At 41.0% G+C, this 19,319-nt stretch overlaps 2 protein-coding genes across 2 annotated transcripts in view; one reads left to right on the forward strand and one right to left on the reverse strand. All coding sequences in view use genetic code 11, as the record gives it.

Moving 5' to 3' along the window:
* EGR_05005 (Cleavage and polyadenylation specificity factor subunit) overlaps positions 1-16,371 on the forward strand; it is a gene marked incomplete at both ends in the record, with an annotated part of 19,998 nt that extends 3,627 nt beyond the window's left edge. Inside the window, 25 exons of the mRNA XM_024494254.1 lie at positions 411-731; positions 1,688-1,830; positions 1,951-2,094; positions 2,217-2,286; positions 2,359-2,474; positions 2,582-2,672; positions 2,853-3,059; positions 3,269-3,484; positions 4,147-4,263; positions 4,431-4,636; positions 4,755-5,049; positions 5,715-5,958; positions 6,749-7,036; positions 7,112-7,241; positions 7,320-7,458; positions 9,255-9,332; positions 9,531-9,669; positions 10,963-11,075; positions 11,978-12,047; positions 12,085-12,170; positions 12,601-12,785; positions 13,146-13,319; positions 13,741-13,830; positions 14,364-14,548; positions 16,337-16,371. Of these exons, the coding sequence (XP_024351348.1) occupies positions 411-731; positions 1,688-1,830; positions 1,951-2,094; positions 2,217-2,286; positions 2,359-2,474; positions 2,582-2,672; positions 2,853-3,059; positions 3,269-3,484; positions 4,147-4,263; positions 4,431-4,636; positions 4,755-5,049; positions 5,715-5,958; positions 6,749-7,036; positions 7,112-7,241; positions 7,320-7,458; positions 9,255-9,332; positions 9,531-9,669; positions 10,963-11,075; positions 11,978-12,047; positions 12,085-12,170; positions 12,601-12,785; positions 13,146-13,319; positions 13,741-13,830; positions 14,364-14,548; positions 16,337-16,371 (3,882 nt within the window). The remainder of the gene's footprint in view (positions 1-410; positions 732-1,687; positions 1,831-1,950; positions 2,095-2,216; positions 2,287-2,358; positions 2,475-2,581; positions 2,673-2,852; positions 3,060-3,268; positions 3,485-4,146; positions 4,264-4,430; positions 4,637-4,754; positions 5,050-5,714; positions 5,959-6,748; positions 7,037-7,111; positions 7,242-7,319; positions 7,459-9,254; positions 9,333-9,530; positions 9,670-10,962; positions 11,076-11,977; positions 12,048-12,084; positions 12,171-12,600; positions 12,786-13,145; positions 13,320-13,740; positions 13,831-14,363; positions 14,549-16,336) is intronic.
* A 66-nt stretch (positions 16,372-16,437) lies between these two features.
* EGR_05006 (hypothetical protein) lies at positions 16,438-18,198 on the reverse strand (the record flags this gene model as incomplete). Its single annotated transcript, XM_024494255.1, has 1 exon — positions 16,438-18,198. One exon carries the CDS (start codon positions 18,196-18,198, stop codon positions 16,438-16,440), a length of 1,761 nt encoding a protein of 586 aa, XP_024351349.1.
* Positions 18,199-19,319: the final 1,121 nt, after the last annotated feature.

Consider the following 19,319-nt stretch of genomic DNA (forward strand, 5'->3'; position numbering starts at 1 on the left):
TATTTACTTTGAGCACACACTAAAAAAATATATATCGTCTGGTGCACTTTGAGTTTGGTTTTTTCTGGAATCCTTTTTTTTATTAATGCAACATCCAGGTTTCCATGTTATCTTCACTTCAGGGAGATAATTTTTATACAAAACTACAAAGGCTGCAGGCCTGCCAAGTAGAATGGTTACAGGACCTCAGGCACGGCCAATTACTCTTCATTTCTGCCCTTTCTCTAGCGGAGGTTAAGAATTTATATGTCCTTTGCATTTTGTCTTCTAGTATTTATAAATTATACTTGAAACACATCAATTTAACCGGAAATTACTGAATTCTTTTAAATCCTTCGGTCGTTGAATTCGGAATTCGCCTTAAACTGTTGTGTTTTCCACGCTAGTTACATTGATGGTTTACTTGCCAGGTCTGTCCAACTTCCTTCCGTCTGCTGAATGGACCCCACTTGGTCGAGGAACTGCACTTGACCAATGACTCACGAATCAGTCTTGCCAGCGTCGCAGACCCTTACATTCTTGTGAGCACCGAGGATGATGATCTCATCTTAGTTGCTCTCCAAGGTCATTCTGTAAGTGACTGCGATCGACGCAGGCAAGTCACAGAAAAGGAGGCAGGTCAAAAGCATCGTTTGCTCATTGACCGCGACCCCAATGACCTTCTCAGAACCACCTCTGAGAGCCTCCCATCACCTCGACACTTAGAACTCAGTTGGCCCAAGGTTACTCAGGTATGTTTGCCCCTCTTTACTATCATCCAATCTTCCGAGATATTTGGGTCAGACCGGAATTTTTGGGTTTAGAAAAAAACAATTGAAGCATTGGAATTTGTTACCTCTTTCGACAGTGACTGGTAGGCCTTATCATAGGAAGAGCTGTCAGTAGGGCTAAACAATCTTAGGGCATCCCGCCCCACTTTGTCATCGGTGCCAAAATGCTGACCTTTGAGATTCACTAGATGCATATGTTCACCGCCATCAGTGAAGGATTTGTCTCATGCAATTTCACGACAGGTTACCTGTCTATTTAGAATCAAGCGCTCAACTTGCCGAATTGAATCACTTATTACTGCAGTACTATGGGATGGGAATCGCCACAGTCAGGATCGTCGCAAACGGACGTACGGCCGCCCTTAGAACGGTTACATTTAAATCATTCATAGGTCTCACTACACTTGAGCTTCCTGTCACCGCAATTGTGCGGGTTTTATGTCGTCATTTGTAAGGAATTTGTTCACCCAATGCTGATCCTTACAATGGACACGCTACCACCGCTTTCTCCCATCTTGATTAACAGTGTCTGGACTGGATCAAGAAATGTGCGGCGGATAGTGGAAGTACCATTGGGATATATCATACACCTAGTACTGTGAATTTAATGCTCTCTGTTGATAGTTTGGCTACATGTAGGATTGCTTATGAAAAGGTTAATTGTCTACAGGATGGCGGAAGCGTTGTTTTTTTTTTCCGTAATACGACGCTTCTCTTGGGGATAGATGCGTGCTGGCACTTTGTAAAATATGTAGAAATGAGTTTCAAGTGTCTAGTTATATTTCTTTCTTGTCTTTAGCGGTTTGGCAAGGTAAATTCAAATTCTTTGCTCTCCCTCTCCCTCTCTGGCTATTTTTTATCTAACGTCTAGATATGGGGAATTGTTCCAATATTTTTTTTGTATTTTTACTATCTAGATTGCTCCACCTATTTGTTTTTGCCTGTATCACGATGAAACGGGTCGGCTGGCTCAATGGCTTGGTCGAAATGTTGACCCCAATTTACTGTGGAATGCGCCCAAAGGTGCCACTGAGAAAGCTAAGGCAGCGAATATCAACGAGTAGGTCTTTCGTCCGAATTCTGCAATGTCTTAATGCTAATACCATTCTTGAGAATAAGTTGTAATCATGATTCACTCACCGTTTATCTGGACATTTTCATTTCGTCCATTTACTTACAGCCCTATCAATAACTTGAGTTCTCTCGATGAAGAGGATATACTTTTGTATGGACAAGTGCTTGACGTTTGCAAGAGGGAAAGACGCGTCGGTCGAACGCGTGCAGATAAGGAAAACACACAGCTTTCCTCGGATTTTACTATGGAGTAGGTATTTTGAGACGGTTGTATTTCCGCCCTCTCTTGGTACAGGTTTTGCTCTTGATGCGTCTACTTTTATGTCCCATACTCATTGGTTCGTTATGAAAATTTCTTTATCTAAAATTCAGAGAAACTGGACCTAGAGAAACGACCTCCATGTACTTCGCATTTATCGTTTTTTCAAATGGAGTTCTTGAGGTTCGTTTCCTTGCACTCACCTTTATCTACCACTCAAAATGGATTATTTATTCAACCCATTTATTATTTCAGATTTATAGCATACCCCTGTTTGTATGCCTGTTCGAGATGCGACAATTCAATGAGCTTCCCAATCTTCTAGTGGATTCATTAGGTATGCCTGAAGTGGAGAAGACAAAGCAAGCTGGGTTCGTTTTGTAGTTAGTTTTAATTATTCATGCGATGCCATTCCCATGTCATAACACCTTTAACAGCATGCTATAGTCTTTCAAGTTTACCATATTTTGGTGTTTAGCCTGCCAGTGGAAAGTGAGGATCTACCTCCGCCGATTCGTGAAATCGCTGTTTTTCCAATGGATCGTGAGCAAGGACGACCAGTTTTGTTTGTCAGTTTGGTCGTTTATAGCTTCCTAAGCTTTTGTTTTCACTTTTCATTTATCTGGTTTGCCATCTACAATACAAAAGCGACTTGGTCGCTTTACACTCACGAGCCTTGACATTCTACACTAATACAACAGTTGGAGAGCATTGCAATAAGGTGGATGGTTTTTTCACTCTTTGGGTAGGTGCGAACCGATCGTGAGGTGGTCTGTTACGAGGCTCTCTGCGCACTCCCCGACGAGGCTGTCCCGTTGACTCCAATGCCTCCTAATCAAGCCCTGACCGATTGCGTCCACTCTCGTTGCTTGCTGCGTTGGATACGTTTGCCTGTGTCGTGCCCTCTGATGGCTCCCAGTAGACTTCGATCGGATCCCCGCGTTGTAGACATTCAGGTGCCTATTTTGACTCAATTTTAAAACAGGTTTCTCACGACACGTTTGGTTTTTATTTTAGAATTTCCTAAATCTTTTGTATAGGTGCCTTTATATCTCCATTAGGTATAAAGAACCTTCACTTGCATCAATAATTGAAGGTTTTTTTTTGAAAATCTCCATCTTCTTCGCCCCTCACATTAGTTTCCCTTTTTGGCCAATGATTTCAGGCAAAACTGCTCAGCAAGTCCAACGTCTTGCACCCCTTCGAGTCTATCGGCGGCCACAGAGGTATCTTCGTTTGTGGCAGTCATCCCGTTTGGATGTTTTGCAATCGCCTTGGTCACATCAACGTATTTCCCCACACCATTGATGGCATCATCACGAGTTTTGCGCCTCTCAATATCGCCTCCTGCCCTGACGGATTCGTCTATTTCACCCACACGGTAGGAATCGTGTTTTGTACTCCCTCATGGGCACATTTTATTCATGTGGTTTTGAGTAAAAGAAGTTGTTTAGTAGGAAACGAAAATAGGCCGGTGGGTCTTGCCTTTTGTAGTGAATGAAGCTGACGCCGTGTCTAGAGGTAGGATTTTTTTGAATTTTACAATTCTGAAGTGCTTGAGACTTCCCTGAAGGCGAAAGACGAAGATGCTAGGGTAGATTATGTATTGCCGGCATACAGAAGAGGCTGGGAGGCTACTGGCATGGTCCGGAGGCCAGGCCGCCTAGTGGAAATGCAATGACGGAGCCTAAAGTGCCTCCTTACTAAAACCTAGGCTTAAACGAACAAAGCATTACAGTTTTACATTGATTAGACTTTTACAGTCGAATCTAATGCCTACTGCGGTGTACGACTTTTTCTTCTTGTTTATATCGTTCAGAATAATTCACTTATAAGTGTGTTATTGAAGTGTTGGTATCAGACCAATCAGATTGAGATGGCTAGTACTAATTAACCCTAAATAAACCTTAATTTGTAACCGAAAAGAAAATGTGGGGTCTTGACCTGACCTTTGTCAGTGATTTAAACGCCTGAGAAGGCGCTCTCCAATCTCTGTTTCATATAAGCACTCATGAAAAAAGTTCCTTTTTTGATGTCGATTAGAACGAAATGAAGCTGGCCACTCTGCCTCCAGGCTATTCATATGAACAGAGACTTGGTATTGGTACAATTCCTGTCAACGGATGCCCACATTTTGTCCAGTATCATCTTGAAAGCAAGGTATTTGAAATGTATTTTGATATGCTCATATTTTAGTCCTAATCCAAGCCTATATACCCGTTTCATCACATCGGTTCATTATTACAGAGAATTGAATTCATGCTTTCTGTATTTAATGACTAATATATATATATATCGTTAAATTCCCTAGTACATCTGCATTTCAGACGTACGTGGTTATCTCCAGCACAGAGGCTGAGTGCCGCACCATAGTGCGTTTGAATGGGGACGGCAATAAGGAAGAGGAGTTGGTGGACCGTCCAGACACGTGCATCTTCCCCAAAATCGACGTCTTCAAATTGCAGGCCCTCGCCTCACTCCCAGCCGACAATTTGCGATCTGCTCCACGGTTTGAAGTCGTCCCGAATTCCACGTAATTTACCTTGATGGGCTTTATATTGCCTTTGACTAGTGCCATTATGATCGCAAGTGTTAACGACATAGCTAATTCACTGAGCGTTGAGGTATCACTGATATATTGTTCATTTTAGGCTTGAGTTCGAGCCTTTTGAATCAGTGTCATGTCTGGTGACCGTGCAATTATCATCTGATCTGACCTTCGATGAGACAAAGGACTACCTTGCGCTTGGAGCTAATTTGTCCTATGGGGAGGAGATTCCTGTTCGGGGACGCATTATTTTAATCGACATCATTGAGGTGGTGCCGGAGCCGGGTCAACCTCTCACCCGACACAAGGTGAAGACGGTCTATGATGGAGACCAGAAGGGTCCGGTCACTGCACTGACTAGTTGCCAAGGCTACCTCATCAGTGCGGTGGGGCAAAAGGTGTGTTTTAAGATATATTCATAATATAGTTTACTGATTAAAAATGAAAAACGTTTAGGTCACTACTATTTCCTATCACTGTTTCGAAATGAGTTCCTAAACAACATTACTTAACACTCATCCGGTCTTCATTCCTGTTGGTTTTAACGCCCCGAATACCCGATTTGAAAAATTTGGGTTTTACGGATTTGTCTCGGTGGCTACAATAAGCCCAGAACTGAAGGCTTCACTTAAGTCGTGGAGACTGTAGAAAGAGTAGCCTCGACGAGACACGCAAGTTTCCCTAAGAAACTCGATGCAGGGCTCCATAGCCATCCTCAGCACCTGAGTATCAGCTTTTCGATTGCTTCTAAAGCTTTCAATAATGCGAAGACAGCATCGGTCTAGGTGTATTTGATCATATCAAATCATTGTTGTCATCTTCTATTGTTTTTACTTAATGAAACCATTTCTAGTGAAGTTAAGAAGGTCTTGTTTGAGTTAATAAAGCTAAGTATGCGGTCTAAAATTTACCGTTCTCGGCGCTGAATTCGAAAATTCTGCAGTACAACTAAACGATATCGTGTAACAGTTGGAGCCCCTACGTTTACTTATTCATTAATAGATGAAAATTTAATTTTTCGTCCTGTTCATTCTATCCACTTCGTTTCTCTCCTTGTTGTTAGATTTACATTTGGGCGCTGAAAGGCGGTGATTTAGAGGGTGTCGCATTCGTTGACACCGATCTCTACATTCACACCCTACTTTGTGTGAATAATCTCATTTTGGCTGCAGATGTGCTCAAGTCAATCCAATTACTTCGTTTCCAGTCAAATATGCGAGTTCTCTCCCTCGTTTCACGAGATACCGCCTTTCGTGAGGTGTTTACTGCCAACTTCTTTGTGGATGGAGTCAAATTGGGCTTCCTTGGTGAGTTTCATCCGAAACTGGATAGTCTATATCTCTTCAATGAATATAAATGTATCTATTAGAAGCGTTCAAATCAAACAGAGAATTGAATTTATGGGTGGCAACTGCACTTCTTATGCTACCATCATACATATATCGCAGCTTTTAACCAACATCCTGACAACTTCGGCACGGGAAATTTTATCAACACGACTGAATCATTCTGGGAAGATCTGCTGTGCTAGTCCAAAGTTGAGATCTGCCCTGACACCTAGCGTGCGCTAACTCTTCAATGTTGTAACTTTTCGTGAATAATTTTGTTCATTGTTCTCACGGAAGGATTTGTCTGTGGAATTTCATAATAGGTTTTTAAATGATTATCCAGAATCAGGTGTTTTATGTAATGAATGCTCGCAGAAACGACTTATGTGGGCTTCAGGCCACCAACGCTTCCGAGATCATCGTACTGACTTCTTTGAAACGTCGACTTCGAAATAATTCAAATGCTGGGCGGGTGGGCATGTCATCGTTGTACTGTGATTGAGGTCTTTTGTACGAGTAAGTGTTCGCCGGTTCCGCGTCCTCGTTCACGACAAGCTTCATCGCTGAATGCTGTTCCTGCCATCTTAATTAGGGGTTTCCGGATTGGCTTGCATTATGTCCGCCACCAATTTAAAATAGTAATGGAACATGCTTCCGCGGTAGTATCCCTTTTTGAGCTCGTAAAGTCAACTCGGGTTTTACTTGAACACCTCGTAATTTAAAATTTGGGGAACAGCCATGCAATACTGTCTACTTTTTCGTTACTTAGTTACGGACAATCTGGGCAATCTAATGGTGTACAGTTACGATCCTGAGGAGTTGGCCAGCTGCTCTGGCCGCCGTCTCGTGCGTCGAGTGGACATGCGTTTGCCCTCAGTGGCCACAGCATGTTTGCGTGTGGGTAATCGTTTCCGGCACCCATTGCTCGCTGTCAAAGCTCTCCAAGCTGAGGCGAATGAGCTTCGACGAAATCGCAACAAGCTCACAACACCAGCAGTTGGATCGGGTCTTCTAGCCGCCCTGGAGTATGAGAGGACGCGACATTCTGTCTATCTCGGTAAGATTGTGTTCTGCGTCATTTGCCTATTGTTTTTCCTAAGAATAATGTGTCCTTTTTCTACCCGCGTTTCAGGCACTAGGAATGGTGCTCTCTACCTCATTACCCCGATACGTGATAAAATGTCTAGCCGGCTAAAGATTGTGGAAAAGAATTTGCTTCAGTGTATCGGCTGTACTGCCGGGCTGATCCCTCGTGTCTGTCGGTATGCCTCTTGTTATTTACTTATTAATTTATTCGTTTAATTGTCCGCTGATATTAACACGAAATTTTTTTCCCCAAGGCAATACAGCCGGCCCTTACCTGAGCTCAGTAATCCTTGTAGAAACGTTGTGGATGGTGACTTGATACAGCGTTACCTTCTGCTACCTCACGGGCTACGTATTGAGGTGGCTAAAAAGTCTGGACAGAGTTTGAATTCGGTAGGTGATTTGTGTGGTTATTGTTATCAGAGGAAACACAATTTCTTATATGAGCTGTCTGCATTGGATTGAGTTAGCACGTTCGGAGGAAAGCTTGACCACCACAACCCCCAAATTTTACTGTTCTAATATGGTACAGTTTGCCATAATTTTTTTGGGAAAACTCAACTGTTGTTAGGTGTTCGAAGCGTAATTATCATCAGGGCAAAAATATCAGACATCTGTTGCATTGTCCTGAACTCAACTCCAGGACTTGGCGCAACCGATTATTATTAACAATTGGAAAACTTATTTAATATTTGTAATACCTGGCTCAAATGAGACTGGGCCGTCGCACGTGTGTGGCTGGAAGTGAACATGTTAAACTCTGAAGCAGATGCTACAAATTTAGGCGAAATCGGTTCATGAAATCGGAATTGGACCTACCATTTGCCATGCTGTAGTACACACATCGTAACGCATTAAATTTGAGCCCTACATTATCATTTGGCATCCGTTTCCACTTTACATTTACTAAAAGACGTCAAACCATTGATTGTTCAAACTTGACGTCGGCGTTATCAGGTGGATTTTGTTAATAGTTATGCTAATCAAGTTGAAATGAAGGGTGATATTTGGTGCGTTGCTTGCTGATCCTTTACACTTCTCTGATGAACATTGAGCACTCTTGATGGCTGCGCCTGTCTTGCCTGAATAATCTTTCTCTCATTGTAGATAATGGACGATATCGCGGAAATTAATGCTATAACACTGCATTTTTGAGAAGTGTATGAATTGTTTATTCAATTTTCTATATTTATATCTGAATAAATCTGTATGATATCAGACTCAATGCCAATTGGCGCAACGGGTCGGTCTTCTTGGTGGGAGGGGCGTTTTCTAATTTTCTGCTTCGCCGCCTTGAAGTTGCCCTAAGGGGAGGGCGCAGATGGGAATTGGGAAGAAGATGGGGGGCAGGGATCGATTTGGAGTCGTCTAATTAGTAACTCGTCCTGTATTTACAAATCTGAGTAAAAGTTGGAGGACGTGACAGCACAGGATATTTGTGTTAAGGATTTGTATTCTTAACTTATTTGCATCAGTACTAAACTAGGGAGTGTCGAAAAACTTGTGCTAGTTAAAGCTGTGCCAGAAAATGCGGAAGGATACTGTTAAATTGTTTAAAGGTAGATTTAATAAACCGAATTTGTTTTAATTGATAGATTTGGTAATAACACGTTAATTCATTCAACGATGGAGGGATGTGTAGATGAGGACGTATGTACGCGAGTTCCTGTTTTTAAAAAGCTATAACGCCTATATCAAGTGTGTTCAATACACAGTCATTTTAAAACACTGCAAACTTTGTGCTACAAGGATAGTATGTTGTTTGTCATAGATAACGCCGTTAAGATGATTGTATCCCATAAGACCTTAGTTTTGTATAATAATATGAGACCATTCTTCATTCCCAGCCCTTGCATTTTAATGGCAGCATAGTCGTTTGAGATAACCTGACAAGTTCATTTTCGTCATTTTGAATGTTGAGATATCTAGTGTATATTAAAGCGGCCAGGTCATTGAACTCCTGAACTGTATCACAGTTAGCACTTTTACTCATGCTCTTAGAGCTTTATGTGCTAATGTTCGTATATATAAATGCGCGTTTTTTCTAAAAGTTACCTTTTCCAGTTAAATCACACTCCTTTTGTAGATCCGCCAGTTCAAATGTTGTTACGCGATTCCCAAAAGAACCACTAGGCAGGCTTCCTTTTCAAGGGTATCAAGATTTGGCAGTTATTTTCACCCTTGTCCAGACGAAGTTAGATCCCATTTATAAACTCTATCGAGGCGAAGAAGAGTTATTTTATTTCCCGTTGGCGGAACTACCGACCGTATGTCAATGACATTTGTTTATTAACATTATCTGAGATGGAACTAGAGTATAGCAGTAAATATAACTGCTGGTATTCCTCAAGAGTGTATGCATGGGGAGAAGTGCACAACGTGGAAACAAGGGTGTTGAGATAACTTGAAGACGATATGCGCTGACTTTATCAGCATATGTAAAAGGGGGTTTTTCTAAATTTCAGACCAGCAAATTGGACAATTTTGCTGACAGAGCACTCTCCATCGATCCATGGCCTGCTTACGCAACAGAACGTACTAATACTGATACGCAAATTCTTAGAGTTGGGAACCGGCTTCTAGCTCAGTCCAAAGAGCAGTCCAGTAAGTTTAGATTTTTTGCAGCAACCCAAAGAGAAATTTATGCTAAACGTTTGGCATTTAAGATTCGGGCAAATGACTTATTTCGGTTAACAATATTTTTAAGCAGTATTTCCCTGTGCTCTTTTGTTTACACACATTAGTCTATGTTTGTGTTTGCCGTCAACTGTGAATTCATAATTTTTTATAATCAATCTTTTTAAAACTAGAGTCGATTTTCTTGGATGTTGGTAGATGATAAGGCATTGGTTTCAAAGTGACTATCAATTGACATCAATGTCACTACTACCTGTGACGTATCCTTGAGCCTAGATCAAACTGTTCAATTTTTCACCTCATGATCTCGCAATAATGTGGACTTCTATTCAAGTGGCTCTTATGTCTTAATCCGCATCACTGCTGCGGTTATATAATGAAGGTAGTGATCGGATCGTGACATTTGATTGGGAAGAATAATGTGCGGCAATTTTAAACAATGTAATTCTTCAAGTTGGAATAGTTCAGATGCTAACATCTTTCCATTTACTGTAATTCTCCGTGGTATCTCCATTCTGAGGTTCATAGATAAAGGGGATTGGAAAGATTTGTTCAGAAATGGATATTTATAACAAATTTAAATGTGTAATAAAAGCACCATTTTTAAGAAATTTAGTAATAAAATAATCACTTTATTTACAGAGTTTATTCAACTTCTCAGAAATTCTATTAACAAGTTGGGATGTTTGTGGGATGTTTAATTCCACCTGCTTGTTTGCTCATGACATTACCACAATACATTGCTAACTCTTGTCAGTTATGCGGCTTTGTCAAAACCGTATTTTTCTCTCAAATAATCCTATGATGCCTGCTCTACTTTTTTATTGCTAGTAACTTCTATTTAAGCAATGACGATACTGCGGTAGAAACTCTATTTTTCTAAAGAATTGGATTCATTAAAATAACAATTTCCCACAGTCCTGGCTTTTCATCGGTTCAGTTTTCTATAGCCAAGTGGGAAGTTCCTGAGTTAATTGAAATTACGTTCTGCGTGTTATACCGTTAGCTCCATACATCTTCATAAATTACTACTGTGGGGTTTTTTGGCTTAAGTTTTTGTCTCTATCACGGTTTACTTTGCTTGGAGCCTAAAGTCTGACGAATATCAGAAATCACTTGAAAGCCAAATGAGTACATTGAATCCACTCAGCCGATAAGATAGGCCATTTTCTGACCATGTTGCTCTTTGCTCATATCGTGTTTCCTAAAATGACTGACGTTAGGTGGTATTCTGTTGTAACGTAACATCATGATTTTCAGAGCTAAAGCCTCCCCCAAAACCGAGATTTTTGATATTACTTGAGAATAAAATTATGCGAGACATGAAAAAACTGGGGATTTCTGAGGACACGTCAGATCCGCTTCGCCTTCAGGTAGGTTCTCAAATCCATTAAAATCAGTTTCCTCCTCTTCCCAACCGGGATTACCTACGCCAAACGCCGGAGGCTGAGCGTTTAAGCCTGGGTTTACGTTCAGGTGGCACCGCGTTTGTTGTTTATGTGCGGTGATGATCGATTAAAATCGTAAAATTAGAGCATTTATATGAGGATTTTGTAAAGTAATTATCTTGGAAGTTTCCATAGTTGCTCTAAATGCCATAGCTAGAAACTTAGGGCTGTTATTTTATGGATTTACGGGGTTTGGTGCGAAATTACTTTCTTTTTGGCAAAATATCAGGCTTATATGAACTTGACTATTTCAATACCATTAAGCATCACTTTTTTGCTCTAGCTATATCGTGAAATCTTTGATCGTTTTATCGAAGAATGTGCCTATTATGCTCCCATTTTGGCGAAGATCAAGGATCAGTATGAAGGGTTTATAATGCATTTACGAAAGAAGATAAACGAGATGCAACCAATAAAGGCAAGAAGCTTATTTACTGCTCAGCTTAAATTATGCTCATGAGGCAAATGCGGCGTTGTTTAGACTGATGAAATTAGAAATTCACTCCCATTGGTTGTTTTAGTATAAAATGATTATTTTTCTCCTCAAACTTTAGACAGTTTATTAAAAGCACTGGTAGTAGACAGAATAGTTTCACAGATTTATCATTTTAAAAAAAGTTGACAAGCATTATCAACTTGATATGGTTTGTGTTTCGCATGGACTTGGAATCAAATTCCTCACCTGTTCTAGTATATTCGTCGGCAGGCTGTCGTTTTGTATATATATTAGCTCTGAATTAGAAAAACCGTTTTCACCAATACAGCTCGAAAGACTACGTGGTGTTTAAACTCTAGTTAATAAATTGTGGCTCAAATTGGCATCTTAGGAGCTTCTCTGGGTTGCCTCTTTCGATGCGGATAAACGTGTTAACGAATTTCAAAATCGCGAAAATACGGGTAACTTGTTAAGTAGCGCAACCTCAAATTGCCGTAGAAATTGACTTTTTAAAGTCTGAAAGGAATCGTGACAAATTTAAGTTGGACAAAGTGCAACAGGAGTGCGTCGAGTTACAAGTGACGGTATGATTTTTTTATCGATGATTGTTTTTTTTAAGTACCACTTCATGCGATCATGGTGTCAGTGATCATTCTCACGGTTTCGGTTATCTGCCACTCAGCTTTGAAAAAATAAACATATGTATAAAGTGCGATTTTTTTTAGGTTAAAATTTTGATATTCACCAAAGAATAGCATTTTATTAGACCCCCATTGGATTGGCAAATACCTATTTAAGTAGCTTTTCTTCAAATGAGTCAAATTTTGCCAGTGGGTTTGTAAAAAACCCTACTCCATTTTTTTTTCATTCATTCAAAGCGCTTGAAATATGCATTCTACATCTAAACCAAACTCCATGAGACACTGGCATCGTAATTTATGCTAAGTAGATGGTTTGAAATGGGAATTATGCATAAGCGAGTGCTGATTGAAACGCATTCTGCGCTTTCTGGAGGTCTCAAAACTGATGGAGCAGCTGGGGGCCAGAGAGGAGGCTTGCAGCCTTGAAGCAGATGGAAGAAAGTTACTCGTTACTGAAGTGAACGACATCAACTCCAGACTGCGCGAACTTGAGGCCCTGACTCGGGCTGACATGGGGCGCAATACCGATGATCCTATTAAGCTGAAGATTTTAGTCGGGTAACCATAATCCTACTTACATCTATCAAAGCAATCTTTTAATGAACGGAATCAGTTTAGGCCAACATCCGGGTATAAAATTAAACAGTAACCGAATCATGAAATTTAACATTGCATTAGTTTTCCGACTTGCGTTGTCACGCTCTCTGATTTATGCTATCTGTTTTACAATGATCAAGCATGGCTCTAATTTTTGGAATCAGAATAATTGGTCCACTAGTCTTCACAAAAAAGAATTGTATATAACGTCGTTAGCAATCTAGGCTTTGGCATTTCGACGAGTTGGAGACAAGTGGTTGATCGAATTTGTGAATGGATCTGTTCCTCAAAGCCGTTGGTATTAGTTACCGCTAAATTTAGAGAATACGAAAAAGCCCTCGAGCGAGCCAACACAGAGCTCAACAGATATCGTTCAGATTTTGAGGAAAGGGTGCCACGAGTGAAGTATGAAGAAGCGAAGAAGCAACTTGAAGCGAAGACTAGGGAAGTTGACTCTCTCAACGAGGAGCTAGAGAGCGCTGCAAGCCGTTACAGGTACTTTGTGGAGTTTTTTCAGCGTACATTTTCTTTATTATGTGAAGACGTAGTGGTTGTGGAGACGAAGTAGGCGAAATTTAACGCGCTTTTGTGAACTGTTTAACTGTGTGCGATTTTCGAACTAAGTATGTCTGGGGCCTTCAAAATCCCCCAATCCTAATGCATTTGTTAGGGTTGGTAGCTTGCATGCGGTTCAAACCACCTCAACTTCTCATGACATACGTTGGCATGACCGCGTACAGAGCGAAAGCTTCAAAAAAATTTCCCACATTTCTGTGATTGACAGTCTTTAAAAACAAGTAAATGAAAACTTCACGAAGCGAAAATAATGTTGAGGCGAATTTATGGGGAGTGCTGTCTATCGCGACGAAAATATGATAAAGTATTATAAAGTATCAGACTGAAATGTTTCTTTTAGCCTACTAAAGGATCACTGTGAAACCCTAAACACGTGGCGGGATCTCTACAACTCTCAAATTCTCTACATTACTCGTGTCTTGGCTGCTAAGTGAGCTTATATTTCGTCAGTAAATATAAAATTGGGGTAGCTGTGCCCCTCTTTTTACTTCTAGCCAATTCATTGTCGTCATTTCATGCTTGTTTGTAAAGGGGGATATTAAAAATGTCAAGGGCGTAGATGAGATTACTTGCTATTAGTTTCCAACCCGTAATACTTCAAATCAAGCTACTTTTATCCCGAGATGGTATCTTGAGTGCCTCCGCGACAAAAAAATGTTTGAGTTCCGTAATTTTCACCGTCTCGGTTTTGGAGTACGAACTACTGATAGTGGGAACGTACTAGGCACTTTGAGAATGTCTGCGTCCCTGAATTCATACCACTTGGCATTGTCTTTAACATTCATTGCTAGATCCTCGAGAAGATGAACAAGAGAAATGTTTCATTGGTAGTTATATTTATTAAAAATCCGTTCTAACTTTTCCTTGGTGCCTTTGCCGTTTGCAACCGGTTACCACAGATTGTCAAAGAGCACTCGTCCAATTTGTTAATAATGAGATCCTCTTTTAAATTTTCGTTTTTAGATCAGATGCAGCCCAGAAAGTGGAATACATAAATGCCTTGCTTTTTAAGTACCGGAAGATAGCGCGTGAAAAGACACCCGAACAGTTAGCCGACTTTGTGACGCATGACCTGGCAAAAGCTGAAGCCGGTGGTCTCCCCTCTCTCACTCGGCCGACTGTTGGCAGAAATCGGTCCAAACCCGAAGGTGAATGAGGTACAACCTTCCCCTTTGGTTATACTGTATTATTTATTTATGATAGAAGGTACTAAGCTCAATTTCTCTTGTCGATTTTACTTCCACTTTGGGGTGTTAGTTGAGAAGCCTTTGATGTTGTGTTCACTACTTATTAGCGTAGAACTCAGTAGGATTGTTTGTCCTGCATTCCTGCTCGAATCCCCGTGATTATTCGAACTCGAGGATCTTCTGAAGTAATAAATCAGCACATAAAACTGTCACAGTTTGCTATCTCATTCAGTCGCAAAATGGCTGTTGATAAATTTTGGTATCTTATGTGACCATGCTCGTCCCTCTGTCGAGTGTTCTCGTGTTGAGGTGCCATTAAATTTGGCGATGACATGGATGTGCTACGCACTTAGCCAACTACTCCATAGCTCTGGCTAACATTTGCCCTTTCTAACCAAAAAGTTCTGACTCTGGTGAGGTTTTTAATTGAAATCATTTTAACTAAGGAGCTTAAACTTCTTATTAACGGTGTTTGGTGTTTCTTGCTGTTGTTTTTCAAGATTTACTGAGGAAACAGGTTTGTAGCATGCCACGAACATACCTTTTTCCAGAACTGCATAGTTGAAGTAGGTTTTTAGTGATTGGTGCTTGTGTCACATATATGTGACGTTGGGATTTTTTAGCCTAGCACCTCAGACGGCGTATTTATGTTACATTCGAGTACAAAGGAGTTTGCTTTAAGCTGAAAATGAAACTATAATGTGAACAGTTAGTCCCATATAACTATAGAGCATCTCAGCTAGAGTGGTAGGGTTTCCACCACGATCCTGTTTACGAACTGGATAAAGCCTGGCCAATGGATAAGCATTGTGTTGAAGTAAACCAATCATTGATTATAATATAATGTATTCGACCAAGTTGTTGTTGTTGCAAAACATAGAAGTTGATAATGAACTCATGAGAAGTCATAAAAATCGGGTCCTTCGACATGTCAGGTATTGTCTTGAGGCCGGTAAATAAACACGAAAATAGTTGTAGTTTGAGATATTGGTCTTTCACTTCAGCCGTAACAATCCTCCAACTGCATGTAAAGATCGTTTTCACATTCCAGTGCCGAGGCCGTCTCATTACTACAAGTTGCATCCTGATTTTTCTTTGTAGTGGGTTGATTTTCACCAGGTTTCTCTGTTTCTACCAGTCCACTGTTCGTTTGCTCTCCTCTTTGATTTGTCCTCTGTTCGGTTACCTCAGGAGTCGGTGGACGTTTTTGTGCCTCGCTAATCTCAGTCGAATTTGCAAGCTTAAGGAGAATGGGTTGAGGAATGTACTGGGGGCGAGGTGGGATCCTGGGGGCTGTCTTTGGTTGTGATGCTGATTTTAGATCATCGTGTGAGTTGTCTGTGTTTGCTTTAGCTTTTGATGGCATTGTTACCAGATCCTCCTTGGTGCCATGATGAGGGTGTGTAGTTCCACTTTTTGGGAGCTGATTGTTCGGACAGGTTATGCTGCTGACTGGAGGATTGTGTTTTGGTGGTTTTTTGGGTATTTGCTCCTTCCTTCGCTGTTTTATCTGCGGAAAACTCTGACAAGGTTTCACAACCGATGAATTTGTCCGCGTTGGCACATTTGGTTTAATATGCGTCGTAGATCCACTGAGTGGTATCGGCGGAGCGGGTAGTCGACGATCGGATAATTTTTGCACATCATCATTCTGCTTCACTCTCGGCGCCTGTAGCATCTTTTCACTGTTCCTTTGCAATTCGGGACCATTTTTATGCCTATCCATCAATTTTTCTTCGCAATACATAGACACTCGCGCTGGAGAAGTTTCAGGATCTTCGTAAAGGTCTTCGTTTAAGTAGCTCTCCACAGCTGGTGGCATATCGCTGCTTTTCTCTACCTTCATGGATTCATTCATACCTTAAACCCCCCTTATTACAGAGAAGTTTGTCTAGATGTACTTGTTGGTCAAGTTCGGGTTGATCAACCAATTCAGATGCATAACAGTACTCTTCGTATTCATCTTCTCCTCCATTGGGAACATCGGTACCGATTTTGCCATTGAACACTTCCGCTGCATGAGTTTCTGCATTCATTTGAGGTGTTTTTGCTTCCTTGAGACGGGCAGGTTTCTTCCCACGTCCTGGTTTCATAGCACAAAGGCCGAGCACTCTGGTGACTTGTTTGCCCCGGGTATTTTGCTTTTTTGTTGGTAGTGCAGTTCTGGTGTGTGAAAATTGTCTTGTAAACGAAGTGAAAATGCCACCGCGCAGTTCGTTGGGAATTGCGGTCGCATGTGTTTTTTTACTATTTTTCTCTCCATTATTATGAGTTTGAGTAATCTGACACATTTTCGGTGGAATGGGAGGAGGACTGTCGTTTCTACCTGGGTCTGCTAGGTTCTTAAATATTTCCTCATTCATGTAAATTTCACCATCACCACCACCTCTATCAGGTATTCCATCATGCAAGGCTTCATGGCTGGACTCTCGGCAGTTAGTTTTCGCACTCGGTGACTTTGAACTCTTCCTGTCCTTTAATTTATCTACACTGTTGGGAAGCTTGTTTCCAATATTTTTGTATTTACTATCACATATTTTTGGTATTGGTTTGTGAACTACGGACTCCATTGCGTGAGAATTCTCTTCTGCATCAAGATCATCATATAAATCAGCATCCGCGTTGGAATTTATTCCATTCAGGTACTCTTTTGAAGGCTGCTGTTCGAATTCTGTCATTTCGTCATATGCGTGTTCTGCGTCGGTGCTCCATTCGCTTTCACGACCCATTTTATTGTGAGCTGATACTTGATTCTCATCTACCCTGTGTTGGAGGGCTTCATGGCAAACCCCGGCAGGGCAAGCATTCTTATGTCTGCGTTTGTTATTTTTGCCATTCTGACCTCCGGCGCCTTTGTTGCGTTGGGTCTTGGGAAATGCAGAGGCCCTCCAACTCAAAAAGCGACGATTTACGTTATGAATGACAGATAGCCCGCTTGCAGACCTTCTTAATAGATGCAAAATTATCTCACTTCCAGCTCCCTTTTGGGTGGAGGCGCTTTTATTGGTGTCGACTTTCTCCTCCTCTGCGCCAAGTCCCTCGTATAAGTCATAAAAATGATTACTCTGTGTATCTTCATCATGACTCATGTGCTTTAGAGTTACGGATCCAGCTTGTTCCACCTCCTTGTTGCTTTTCGGTCCTTCTCTTTCCTCACATGAAGTACTTTTACTTCCCTTCTTTGTATTTAATTGACTCTTATTTACCTTGGCAACCGGATCTTGGTTACAGGTTGCAGCTTTCTGGAGCTCATTCAAATGTCCAGTTATGTCACTTTTCAACTTAGTGATGTTACTGATCTCATCACCCCGCCTGGAGCCTTCGAGGCCTGACTCGTTGTCACAATGGCCCATCCACTTCGGAGGACTTTTGGCCTTATTTTTGTCATGTTCTTTATTCACTTCTGGATTGGATTCAAGCCCCTTAGCTTTGCTCAGCATCCGTTTTTTTGTTTCAACTTTTTGGCCTTTCGCTTCTGGCTTAGCACTCATCCTGAAGTCCAATTCATCGCTCCTTTTGTCCTTCCATTTGACGTTGGCGTCTAATGGGTGTTTAAGCGTTTCAATTTCTGCATCACCTGATTCAGGAAAGTTGAGTTCATATTCATCCATGTAGATTATATATTCCATCCAGGGGTAAATACCGGAATACTTTTTCTATTATTTTGGTTACTTGACATTTTTCATAAAAAGAAACAGGAAATTATGTTACTTAAAATAAAAGAGGCACATCCAACCAATGCACGACTTGGCTGCGTAACCCTATCCGAATAAGGTTGTTATTGGTCGGTAAATGTGCCTTTTCACAACACCTTTTTACACTAAATTATGTTTGAAAAATTGGGAAGAAAGGGTTTGTCGCGCATCCTACAAATTGGTCTCCACGACCCGGAGGGTTTCCCACAATGCACAAACCAAGTGTTTTGTTGTCAATTCTAAGCACTGTCTAACCATGGATATAATGTAGGTCAAAACATGAGGTCTTATTTATTTTAAATGTTTACCATTTTTCAAAATGAAAATGGATTTTGACGTAACTCCCGAAATGTTGACAGCAAGGCGTAGTTTCGTGTGTGCGTGGCAAATTTAAAGGAATAAACACCAAGGCAATAAGTTATAAAGGCTCAAAGAAATCAAAAATTAAGGCGGACTGCATAGGCAAGTAAGAGCTTACATGCGTGTATGACCGAGAATCAGATATTAGTGTCTGTGGTCAAGCGCAGTGGAGGAGAACTGGTGAAATGTTTATGTGAGGTATTACGTAAACAGAGCATGACTAAATGAAGGCGGATCGATCGGCCGGACGACCAATGGGTCGGAAATGACACTGCGTGGTGATGGAAAATAACCTAACTGTTATACCAGCAAGCGGGACGGTTACACAGCGCATTCGCATAAAAGGAAGCACGAAAGAAAAAAAGCAAAAAGGTAAACATTGCTACAGACGACGACGAAAAGAACACCAAATTTAAAACGCATTGCAAAAAAAATGTATAAGAGTGTATAAAGTAATGTAAAAAAAGAGAGCAAGCCAGGAGGTAAGGAAAGTTAGAGCCATTAAATAAGAATGTAATCAAATAAGAGAAATGATAAAGAAGATGAGTGAGAAAAAAGACCGAACGCAGGCAACAAAATAAAAGCCGAGTTAGCGAGGGGAAAAAGTGGATGGAGGTGCGATCACGTTGCTGTGCCATTGAAGGCATTGCGGCATAGAGTGCATTGCAAGGGAAGTA

Source organism: Echinococcus granulosus, assembly GCF_000524195.1.
Source record: "Echinococcus granulosus chromosome Unknown EG_S00034, whole genome shotgun sequence".
Taxonomy (NCBI): Eukaryota; Metazoa; Platyhelminthes; class Cestoda; order Cyclophyllidea; family Taeniidae; genus Echinococcus; species Echinococcus granulosus.